Here is a 12748-nt window from a genome sequence, read left to right as displayed (position 1 = left end):
TTTCACAAATGTGGCCCTTGTGTTTCTCCTCCAAATCTGTGTTGTTGGATAGTCTGAAACCTACAATGACAAATGAGACCGTTCTTGTGGACATCACAAACACTAGCACAAGACCGACAACGCAAGTCCACATCAAATGTGCCATTTGGAATAGGACCATAGAAACATGTGGAAAGGCTCTTTTGACTTGGTCCAACTGCATAGTAACGCCCTGGCAACCATCCAAAACACCCTTGCGGGTGTTGCATCAAGTAAAACTGACATTTTCTTAAAAAATAGAAAAGTCTTGTCTAGTTAGAGTCTTGTAATGTTTATCCTATATAATCACTCAACAAAAAAAAGACAAAATTATTCTATTATAGCTGCTTTTTTACTAACTAGTGTAGAATGTATAGTGTATACTAGAAAGACTTTTTGATGAAGTAATTTCAATTAACCCACAGAGCCAGTGTTGTTGTGGCTAATGGTTGTCTAATGTGTTTTTAATAGAAGGGCTTCTAGGTGGCTGCTAGACAATGCTGCCCACCCCTTGAGCGGGCAGATGTTTCACCTGCAGTCAAACGCGGTCAGCCAAGACCACCATAGTCACTCAGCAGATGTCTGCTCCATACAGAAATTCTGCATTATTAATAAGTCATTTCTCTACCTCTTTCTGCTGTACCACAGTGCCGTGTACCTGGCACATGAAATATTTATAAATTTTATATATTTCATCTGTCTCTCTTGGAAACACTTTAAGCAAAAGTGCTGATCTTGCATTCCCATTCTGTATTGTTATATTTATATTATATTTATACGGACACATTCAACATTCAAAGTAAAGCTCAGGCCGTCAGGATGTCATTATAGTCCCATCACACGTCATAGGTCACCCACGTCATCATAGGTCAACATTTGCAAAACCTCATATTTTCAAAATCGCCTTAAAAATGACAATACCATACAAACATAAGTGTTGATGAAAATCATCATGATTTATGATTTGATTGGAAAATATAAGGAAATAATACTGAGGAAATTATATTTTAGACATAATACTCACACAGTGACTTTATCTGTTTTTGCTAAGCCACAGCAGAATTAACTTTGGCGCACCTTCAGGCAATAGACAGCTGTATTTTCATTCCTGAATGAAAGAGTTGAGTGAATGATTCAATGACTCACTCGTGAAGACAATCACTTGTTTTGCTCATGAATGAATCCGTGGCTGCATACGAAATCGCATACTTACCTACTATAAAGTAGGCAAAATACAGTATGCGACAAAAGATGAATGTCCGAATTCACAGTACTCAAAAAGTACCCAGATGACCTACTACTTCCAGCAAGATTCTGAAGTGTGCATACGATGGACACTTTACTATCCCATGAGACCACGGGAGAGGATTTGTGAATGGCAGTGAAGCGACACAATTGGTGCAATTGACATGTCAATGACAACATAGTGAACGTAATATGTCTGCATTACATTCATACTCTATAGAATGTGCGTTTTTAATGGTCGCAAAGTAAGTATTTATTCAAAACAGTTTCAAGAGAGTATGCAATTTCAGAAAGCCCATGTTTTTGAATGAGTTGATTGAGTGAATGATTCAATGACTCACTCATGATCTCCACCTACTGGCATATTATTGTAACCCCGCAGAAAGAGACAATTATAAATTCCTACCAGCAAAGACTGATAGACAGTTTGAAATGCACAAAAAAAGACAAGCTGAGTAAAAAATACTGCTCAGCCAATCAAATTCAAGGATTGCAACTTACAACTTACAAGTTATATTTCATTTGTATATGGAAAACATTCTAATGGCTGACTGATCTCATTTCTTTATTTCTCACAATTCTTTTTAGGTTTTAGTGATACAGATGATGATGAAGACACTTCCACTGTAATTGTGCGGTACCGAGAATTCAGTGTGGGGTCTACTCAGGAGCCTGTCTACACCAGCAGCCCCAGCTTGGAGTCCACCATTTCCAGAGAGATGGACAAAATCAGCATAGAGACATTCATTGAGTCAGACATGGGACCAGAGGTGCGATTGCTCGCCCATTTCAGTCGTACTGCTTCTGACACTATCAAAGCTTTTGCTGACTCCCACTGCTCCGAAAAACCTGCACACCCTGCAAAACTTTGACAACTTGTGATACTTTTGATATTACTCCTCTTTGACGCATACACTGACCTGCTGTCTCTCGCAGTTTTACTGAACACCACTTATGTTTTTAATCCTTCAATCTTGTTATTGAATCTCTTCACTTTTTCCAACTAGCTGAATTGTTTTTTTGTCAGCAATCTTGATGTTAAGCTGTCTGTCTTTCTCTCGCTCCCTCTCTCACTGTTTTTTAGATCTCTAACTATCAGACAGAAAAGCCCCAGGTCACTGTTGAAGCCACCAGCTCACCGAGTGTTGTACAAGATGCTGACCTGCTTCATGAGGTTCGCACAGAAAATCTCTTCCAGAGGACAGAAGTGCTGGCAGGTATGTTCAAAATAAACAACACACAGAAGGGTGATTCTTTAATCAGGGGAATATTTCAGTCCCCTATTAAAGTAAGACTTTAAAGACAAAGGGCCAGATTTACTAACAGCTTGCACCAGCGCAAACCTTTATTTCCCGTTAAAAAACTACTGTCAGGATTTACCAAAGACACGCAGTGAAAAATTAGCGCTGAAAAGTCGTGAACAGTTCTTTTTGCAGCTGACCTTATTGCATTTGCATTTGTAGGAGTTTCCCTTTTAGATGCAAAACTTATGGGAGGAGAGTATTTAAATGAATCACTCAAGGTGATTTATTAAGGTTTGCCCTTGTCAATTTTCTGGATTTGCGCAGTTATTTACCGCCCAAAAAAGCACATCTTAAACCAGACGCTAATTTGCGCTGCTGTTGGTATGATTCGTCTGTGTTCTTTAATTTGTGTGTCGCAGTAGATCACGTGCTGAACTTTCCGCTCCCATCGCGCTTTTACAGGGAGTGCAGAATTATTAGGCACGTTGATTTTCTGATCATATTTTTTTTCCAGGCACATTTGACCAATTCCAAACCACAGTAATCCTAATAACTACTATTGATTTAGTATTTAATAATGTATAAGTGATATATAATTGTTCATGAAGGCTGGAAATGAAAAACACCTTATATTCAGGTGTGCAGAATTATTAGGCATGTTTTCTTTTACAGATAAATTGAGCCAAAAAAGAGATTTAACTCAGACTGAAAAGTCAAAAAGTATTAAATGCCCATGAGAAGGATGCAATACTAATGCAATCCTAGACATTGCAGTTAAGGCGTGACCATTGGACAGTGAAATGCTCGTTGGGTCAGCAGGATCTGACAAAAACATGTGGCGGAGAAAAGACACCTATTAACCGCAAAAGAATTAAGAATTAAGGTGAAGAATTAAGGGTGAAACCATCAGGAACCCTTTAGTCTCCAGCGCCACCATTTTCCAGAGCTGCAACCTACCTGGAGTCTCCAGAAGTGCAAGGTGTCAGGATCTCAGAGACTTCAGTTAGGTAAAGAATCCTAAAAAATGACCCCCACTAAATAAGAATCACAAGCTGAAGTGTTGTAAAATACATGAAGAAGGTTTTTTTATAGGCTTTATGGACAGATAGGTTGAGAGTGACTCTTGAAGGACCAGCACCACATCCTCTAGTACCACTGTTTGAAGAATTCATCTTCCAGAATCTGGCAGTACGTTTTGGGAGTTCATTTTAGTCCATCCTGAAGTCCGTTTTGCAGAGATGGCCTAAAAATGAACTCCCAAAACGTACTGCCAGATTCTGGAAGATGAATTCTTCAAACAGTGGAGCTAGAGGATGTGGTGCTGGTCCTTCAAGAGTCACTCTCAACCTATCTGTCCATAAAGCCTATAAAAAAACCTTCTTCATGTATTTTACAACACTTCAGCTTGTGATTCTTATCTAGTGGGGGTCATTTTTTAGGATTCTTTAGCTAACTGAAGTCTCTGAGATCCTGACACCTTGCACTTCTGGAGACTCCAGGTAGGTTGCAGCTCTGGAAAATGGTGGCGCTGGAGACTAAAGGGTTCCTGATGGTTTCACCCTTAATTCTTCACCTTAATTCTTAATTCTTTTGCAGTTAACAGGTGTCTTTTCTTCACCACCTGTTTTTGTCTGACCCTGCTGACCCAACGAGCATTTCACTGTCCAATGGTCATGCCTTAACTGCAATGTCTAGTATTGCATTAGTATTGCATCCTTCTCATGGGCATTTAATACTTTTTGACTTTTCAGTCTGAGTTAAATCTCTTTTTTGGCTCAATTTATCTGTAAAAGAAAACATGCCTAATAATTCTGCACACCTGAATATAAGGTGATTTTCATTTCCAGCCTTCATGAACAATTATATATCACTTATACATTATTAAATACTAAATCAATAGTAGTTATTAGGATTACTGTGGTTTGGAATTGGTCAAATGTGCCTGGAAAAAAAATATGATCAGAAAATCAACGTGCCTAATAATTCTGCACTCCCTGTATAGGATTGCGCTCTCACGCTAATTTGCTCTGTTTAGTAAATTTGGCCCAAAATGCAATTCTAATTTGAACAATTATTCTAGTTTTAATTTGTCTCTTTAAATTACTGTTTCCTCAGATTCCAAGATTGTTTAAGTGTTATATTTACTACAATGTCTCACGGTTTTGTCTTCAGTCTCTAGACTTAAAAAAAAAAAAAACATAAAAATTCTACTTTGCACAATTTGTACAACAACCTAACCGGCATTACCATCATGCCAAACATTTTGGAGAACATTTTGTTTTTCAAAAACATAAAAAATAAACTAAAAGAATGTTTTAGTTTTGATTATATTTGGTTATGATGCAAATGGGGGGAAGCATATCAAATAGAAAGCACAACAAATAGAAACATAATTAATTTAATATATATATATATATATATATATATATATATATATATATATATATATATATATATATATATATATATATATATATATATATATATATATATATATATATATATATATATATATATATATATATATATATATATATATATATATATATATATATATATATATATATATATACAGGGAGTGTAGAATTATTAGGCACGTTGATTTTCTGATCATATTTTTTTTCCAGGCACATTTGACCAATTCCAAACCACAGTAATCCTAATAACTACTATTGATTTAGTATTTAATAATGTATAAGTGATATATAATTGTTCATGAAGGCTGGAAATGAAAAACACCTTATATTCAGGTGTGCAGAATTATTAGGCATGTTTTCTTTTACAGATAAATTGAGCCAAAAAAGAGATTTAACTCAGACTGAAAAGTCAAAAAGTATTAAATGCCCATGAGAAGGATGCAATACTAATGCAATACTAGACATTGCAGTTAAGGCATGACCATTGGACAGTGAAATGCTCGTTGGGTCAGCAGGATCTGACAAAAACAGGTGGTGAAGAAAAGACACCTGTTAACTGCAAAAGAATTAAGAATTAAGGTGAAGAATTAAGGGTGAAACCATCAGGAACCCTTTAGTCTCCAGCGCCACCATTTTCCAAAGCTGCAACCTACCTGGAGTCTCCAGAAGTGCAAGGTGTCAGGATCTCAGAGACTTCAGTTAGGTAAAGAATCCTAAAAAATGACCCCCACTAGATAAGAATCATAAGCTGAAGTGTTGTAAAATACATGAAGCCTGCTTTTTTATAGGCTTTATGGACAGATAGGTTGAGAGTGACTCTTGAAGGACCAGCACCACATCCTCTAGTACCACTGTTTGAAGAATTCATCTTCCAGAATCTGGCAGTACGTTTTGGGAGTTCATTTTTAGTCCATCTCTGCAAAACGGACTTCAGGATGGACTAAAATGAACTCCCAAAACGTACTGCCAGATTCTGGAAGATGAATTCTTCAAACAGTGGTACTAGAGGATGTGGTGCTGGTCCTTCAAGAGTCATTCTCAACCTATAAAACCAATAAAGCCTATAAAAAAGCAGGCTTCATGTATTTTACAACACTTCAGCTCATGATTCTTATTTAGTGGGGGTCATTTTTTAGGATTCTTTACCTAACTGAAGTCTCTGAGATCCTGACACCTTGCACTTCTGGAGACTCCAGGTAGGTTGCAGCTCTGGAAAATGGTGGCGCTGGAGACTAAAGGGTTCCTAATGGTTTCACCCTTAATTCTTCACCTTAATTCTTAATTCTTTTGCAGTTAACAGGTGTCTTTTCTTCACCACCTGTTTTTATCAGATCCTGCTGACCCAACGAGCATCTCACTGTCCAATGGTCATGCCTTAACTGCAATGTCTAGTATTGCATCCTTCTCATGGGCATTTAATACTTTTTGACTTTTCAGTCTGAGTTAAATCTCTTTTTTGGCTCAATTTATCTGTAAAAGAAAACATGCCTAATAATTCTGCACACCTGAATATAAGGTGATTTTCATTTCCAGCCTTCATGAACAATTATATATCACTTATACATTATTAAATACTAAATCAATAGTATTTATTAGGATTACTGTGGTTTGGAATTGGTCAAATGTGCCTGGAAAAAAAATATGATCAGAAAATCAAAGTGCCTAATAATTCTGCACTCCCTGTAATTCAACATTTGATCTGGGGCCGGATTCACAAAACAGTTCTCCTAATAGCAGTAAATTTTCTTAGCTAAGAGTTTTCTCTTAAATTCTATTCACAAAGCTGCTGAGAGCAACTTTTACTAAGGAATAGAGAAAAGTCTTAAGCTAAGAGTAAGGGCGGGGGTTGACCTTGTTGCTATGGATGATGTAATCATGCTTACTAACTATGCCCACAGTGATTGGCTGATAGGGGAGGGGTCTCTGTCAGCGATTTAATCGTAGAAATATTGTAGAGTGAGGTATCATTTTACCATATTCAAATAAAGATTTTTAAATAAAATGTTTATCATATTCAAATAAAGATTTCAAAAAGTAGGCTAAATGTCACTGATGAAACAAGTTCAGCTAAATGTCAGCCTTTTACATGTCTGCATTTCGAGAGATTGCATGCAAAATTATGTTTTATAAACAAAGTTAGGGAGGAGCACTATCTAATAAGCTCGAGTATATACATTATACACAGCCGATTCACCTACCTCGACAGCTTTCTGCATCCCTCCACCACCCCGACTGGCCCAGCTGGCCAGCCGGAGAGATTCGGGGGAAACTCTGGATTTGGGCTAAATTCTGAGCTCGGAGCCCTCGAACAGCACCCAAAAAATGCTAATTTTACTCTATCCGATCATTTGTAAATGTGAACTTGTGAAACAACTGCCACAGGTAATCAGACACATTATTTATTTACTTATTTAATAAATATGTGGGGTTTTTTTAGGCATTTTTGCCTTTTTATGACAGGACAGTGATTAGACAGGAAGCAAAATGGAAGTTAGAAAGGGGAGAAATGTCCACAACAGCCATTAGGATTGTTTGTGATTTGGTCTTTTTGACTTAGGAGTCCTCTTGACTACTACTAACGTTTCACTGATTTAGGAGCTAGTTAGCGCTAAAATGTTTTGTGAGATACTAAAATCCTATAATTAGGATTAACATGCCCATTATTTTTAAGAGTTTTTCCTAAACCGGCAAGTTAGGAGCTACTTTTAGCTTTAAGATGTTTTGTGAATACGGCCCCTGCCTAATCTTTATTCCAGGACATAAACATTTTAAGATTTTTATTTTTAAGTAATCAAAAGTGCCAATATTTGAAGAATCACCCAATTTATTTTCTGTAAATTAATAAGTTGACAAACCATTTCAGACGTCTCTGGCCTTGTTTACACCTGGTATTAAAGTGTTTTGGTCGAGCGGATCACAAGTAGACGAGGGTGACACATTCCCATTTACACCTAGTGTTTAAATTCATATGGGGGTCTATGGGTGGGTAAATCTATGGGCTTTTTTTTTTTTTTTTAGACCTAATGGACTAAGCTTACGCAATTTAAATATGAACATGGCCAGAGACTAATGGAAAAACACGGTGAGCATCTTTTGTTTCTGCACTGAAACATTAGAAATCAAGAAAGGGGAGTGTCAGGACCCAGATGCAAATGAGCAACAAGGGGTTTTTTTTAATAAAAAGACTGAAGACAGCAGGAGAGCGAGGCGTGAAGCAGATCAAACAGTAGGGCAGATGACACAAGGACTGACAGAAAGGATGACCTCGGAGACTGTTGGATGGACAGTGTTCCTGAGAAGCAGGAGCACACGACCCAAAGCTGGTAGTAGATCTCAGATGTGGCCCCAGTCTTGCTGCCAGGTAGAAACTCACAGAACCGGAGGCTTGTTAGACAGCTGCATCAGACTTGCTGCCAGGCAGTGAGAATCCGTGGCCAGGGAACTCCGGAAAGGGGGCAGGGCAGGAACAGACATGAGATAAACAAGACAAGACTCAGGACAAGACAACACTCAGGACAAGACAACAAGAGCTACCAAAACAAATTAATTAAATATAACTGGAAGTAGCAAAGGGAAAATAATAAATAAATTCTATAATGAATAACTGGAACTAGCAAACAAAGACGCAGTTAACAATAAAAGTAAAAAGAGAATTCAAAATAAAGCTTGGGAAAACTACAGCAAAATAAAGACTGAAAACTTGACTAGACTAAAATCAGGAAAAAATAAAACCAATAGAAACTAAATTCAAAGCTAGACCTGACAGAAACACTAGCACTGACTGACAAGAGACGCATACACAAACACTGAGTGAATACAACAAACCAACAGAGACAAGAAGGAAAGGAGCTCATTATAAAAGGGATCAGCACATGAGGATCAGGTGAGCACAATTAGTGAAACAAAGATTAAACAAGGGGGCGTGGTAAAGGGAAACAAGGAGGTGGGACTAGAGGAACACATGGCCAACACAAACAAAGACAGAGCCATGTGGTCAGACACAAGACAAACAAAGAAACATTGAATAGAGACAAGACCGTCAGGGCAGGGCGTTGTGCTTGGTACGTTTTCATCTTCAAATCAAACTTGGGTCTTCAGCCGACAAAGTTTAAATCCCTTCTGGCTTGCGTATAATGTTTAAGCTTTAGGTCAGTAGGCAGAGAGTAGTCTTTTTTGGCTGTTTGAACACATTCGGCCACATGAGCGTTTGCTCTACGAAAGCAATCCGGTCGAATGCATTTCGTCTACCTCTGGAAGTGGTCGAAAGTGGACAAGCTCAAAACGTTTTAGACCCTGTTTACACTTGTATTTAGTGATCCGATCGACCAAAACGCATCTTAAAGGTCCCATGGCATGAAATTTTCATTTTATGAGGTTTTTCAACATTAATATGAGTTCCCCTAGCCTGAATATTGTCCCCAAGTGGATAGAAATGTTGATCGGTGTAAAACCGAGTTCTGGCTGTCTTTCTCTGCCTTTGAGAAAATGACAGGCCAGACAAACCAATCCTGAAGTCTCCTGGTTTGACGTCCAAGCAGGAACGGTTACCTCCCTTTCCTCCGCCCAGAGAATCTGGCACACCCATGCAAACGCTCGAGAGAATAGAGATCATTGCTTGTGAACGAGTGAACGCTGGCAGTTTCTCAGTGTTTGGATGTACAAATGAAAACAGAAGTCTTTTTTCAGTTCCTTCTGATCTGTGATCAGTGATTTCTGATGTGTAGCTAATTATTTATTATTCGTGCACACACGGCGGCTTCTCTCTCTCCCGACAGAACGGTGTTTTCGTGTTTTCTATTTTGTGAGTCAGTGTTTTTGTACGTCCTCGTCGCGTCTATCGGTTCTAAAATGTGCATACAGTCATGAGTTTCTGCTCAACATCGGCCTCACACACGCCGAAGCTCGGGCTGCACTGGCCGTTGGCCTTCAACATCCCCGACCCCCAGTACTGCATCTGGCCCACAGCGGAGGCACCAAACGTGGCGTGAGATTAAGCAGAAGGGGGGTAAGCGTGAGCATATTCGGGCTAGCCAGCCTAGCCCCACAATAAACTGGATTACATTCGATTACTGCTGTTGTGTCTTTGTTTGCGCTGTGTACTCAACGCGCGTCACTGACGCTTTTATTTTATTTTAAAAATAATGCTATTATCAACACTTACTTTTAACTCGTCCATCTCGACAGCTGTAATGGTACTTTGCATGTGTTACAAAGTTGGTAATAATGATGAAGACGGACTCGGTGTGACTGGGACTCGTGTTTATTCAGAACTCTCAGATACAAACACAATAAACTCGCGCTGACTGACAGCGCTCTCATAACTCAGTAGTTACTATAAATAACTTTGTTAGCAATCGCTGAGCTCAGTCTCTGGTACATTAGTGATGTCCGGTTCGCGAACGATCTTTCTTTTGAATCAGTTCACCAAATCGGACTGAATCGTTCTAAACGGTTCGCGTCTCCAGTCAGCGCTGATCCATAATTTACTAAAGTTACTAACTTTCTGACATGAGTGACAGCCCCTCCGACTAGAAATAGACTAATAACCTGAAGTATATGCTGTAACTACAACAGTTCAGACATGCTGAGAACTGATGTGAAGTGAACTCAGGTCCATCCGTCTCTCTGGCAGCAGCTCGTGCCTGCTCGTGCCTCGTAGACCTCGTTAAACCACGCCCCCTCCGCTCATTTAAAATGCAAAGATGTCAGCCAATCACAACAGTGGGCGTTTTTACTGAAGTCTCACAGCAGACACGCCTCTTGAAGCTGGGCATTCAGCCACAGGGCAAACAGCAGTATAGAAAAAATGCCTTTTATTTCTAAATTATGACATTTTATGATGTAAAAGTCATACTAACAATATAAGTACACTTCAGGAAACATTATAAAATAATAGAAAAATGCCATGCCATGGGACCTTTAATACCAAGTGTAAACAGGGCCTATGTGTATATATTTAACTGATATTTTGATCAATTTAATTTGTAGCTCTGAACCTTTGTTGAAGAACTTGGAGAGGATTTGTGTGTTAGATATTATAAACGTGTTTTTTTGACACGGTGTCATTCTTCTTGTTGCAGCGGTTATAGCCGGCGGAGTGATTGGCTTCCTGTTTGCCATCTTCCTGATCCTCCTTCTGGTGTACCGTATGAGAAAGAAGGATGAGGGGAGCTATGACCTTGGAGAGCGCAAGCCACCCAGCTCAGCCTATCAGAAGGCTCCGAGTAAAGAGTTCTACGCCTGAATGACCAATCATTGCCAACAGTAACATCATTACAACAACCAACTCCTCTCCAAGAGTAACAGTGGATCGGTAGCACATCGAGGGGATTTTTTTTTTACGGGGAACCTTTACTTATTTAAAAATGTAACAAAAAAGTAATTTTTGCTTCACAAACCCAAACGGGGCTTGTATTTTCTTTTTTTTTGGGATCAAAAATGTCAAAGATTGTTTCTCTATGGTTTTCGAAAACAATTGTTGTCAGTGTATGAAAGTAAATCATTTCTCACAGGTTTTAGTCAGTGACTACTTTGTAACAGTAGAGGTACGTTTTATTAAAGAACAAGACAATTCCGGGGTGTAAATCCTGGGTTATATCTGATACCTTTAATTTTCCACTCATTACATTTGAGTAACTTATCTCAGTGTGGACTTTATCGATAATTTCGTTTTTCATCTCATCGTTTTTGTAAAGGGTATTTTTCTCCTTTGGCTTCTTCAGTCAAACTGAATGTTTGTATGAAATCATTCAAAGATCACAGCATACTGCAGAATGTTTCAATGTATTTTGTTATATTTCATGATCTAATATAGTTGGTACAGTGTTAAGTCCTTGAAAGTTCACATTCTACTTTGCCTAAAGCCAAGAACACATTCCTCCATACTTGTGCTCTTCATTCTCTCTTTTTCTGTCTCTTTGGAAAATCAGTTATACTTGACTGTTTCATCAAAGTCTCCATTTATAGCATCCTTGAAAACTGCAGTAATTGACTTACACTACTTTGTAATGATATGATATAAGTTTGCATTGCACACAAGCTTATCAAGGTCACCCCCCCTCCGCAAAACTATTTCCTATCCAGTTACCCAACATTTGGAAGGGAAAAGTTCATTAGAATATGGATTATGAACAAGTGTAATGAGTCCAAGAATGAATCTTTCATGACAGGTTCACATCATTTACCCAGTAAAAGTCGTCAGTTTTACTGATTTGTTCGCCCACGCTCTTCTCGGTCGACACATTTTCAATGTTCACTGTTGACAGAAACCCTAATGAAGGCCATTTCTCTTTATTTCATAATATTATCGCTCACGCGAAAGCAGCTTTTAAAATGACTTCTCTTTTGTTTCTGACTCGCGCATATTCTGCTGAATGTCTCTGACCTTCCAAAGACTCAAACAGTGTTGTTAACAGTGATGATGATTAATACCTTGGATCACATCTGCTCATTTTTACTCTTCTTTTCATGTGCATTTCCAATATGTTTCTTTTAAAGACCTGACCATTTAGAGTCAACGACGTCTCTGTATATGTTAATATACAATAATTTATAGAATATAATTATTTATATACTACATATTATATGTAATATGTTAGTTTAAAAAATCTATGAAAATGTATATTCACAAATGTTTTAGAAGCCCTTGAAGTGCCTACTGTTCTGAAACAGTTCTACAGGGATTTGAGGACATTTGTGCATCGGCATGATGTTAAAAGCTGGAACTGGAGAAGTGTGATGAGTGGTAATGTCACAGAATTACAGAAACAGTATTGTATTTCATAAAAAAAACACTACTGAATAAACATTTTCTCATGGTATTTT

At 38.2% G+C, this 12748-nt stretch overlaps 1 protein-coding gene across 2 annotated transcripts in view; it reads left to right on the top strand.

Moving 5' to 3' along the window:
- LOC307138564 (syndecan-2-A-like) overlaps positions 1-12748 on the top strand; it is a 42607-nt gene extending 29859 nt beyond the window's left edge. The window contains exons 3-5 of one of the 2 annotated variants that reach the window (XR_013818039.1): positions 1852-2033; positions 2348-2972; positions 4510-4690. Coding sequence is in view for 1 of the 2 variants with exons in the window: in XM_079836933.1 (XP_079693059.1) it covers positions 1852-2033; positions 2348-2480; positions 11005-11168 (479 nt within the window). In the remaining variant the exon portion in view is untranslated. Of the gene's footprint in view, positions 1-1851; positions 2034-2347; positions 2973-4509; positions 4691-11004 lie in introns of those variants that run through there. The other variant, XM_079836933.1, reaches the window with a different exon arrangement.

The sequence above is a fragment of the Gobio gobio genome (assembly GCF_949357685.1).
Source record: "Gobio gobio genome assembly, chromosome: 15".
Taxonomy (NCBI): domain Eukaryota; kingdom Metazoa; phylum Chordata; class Actinopteri; order Cypriniformes; family Gobionidae; genus Gobio; species Gobio gobio.
This window is presented reverse-complemented; position numbering and strand designations above follow the sequence as displayed.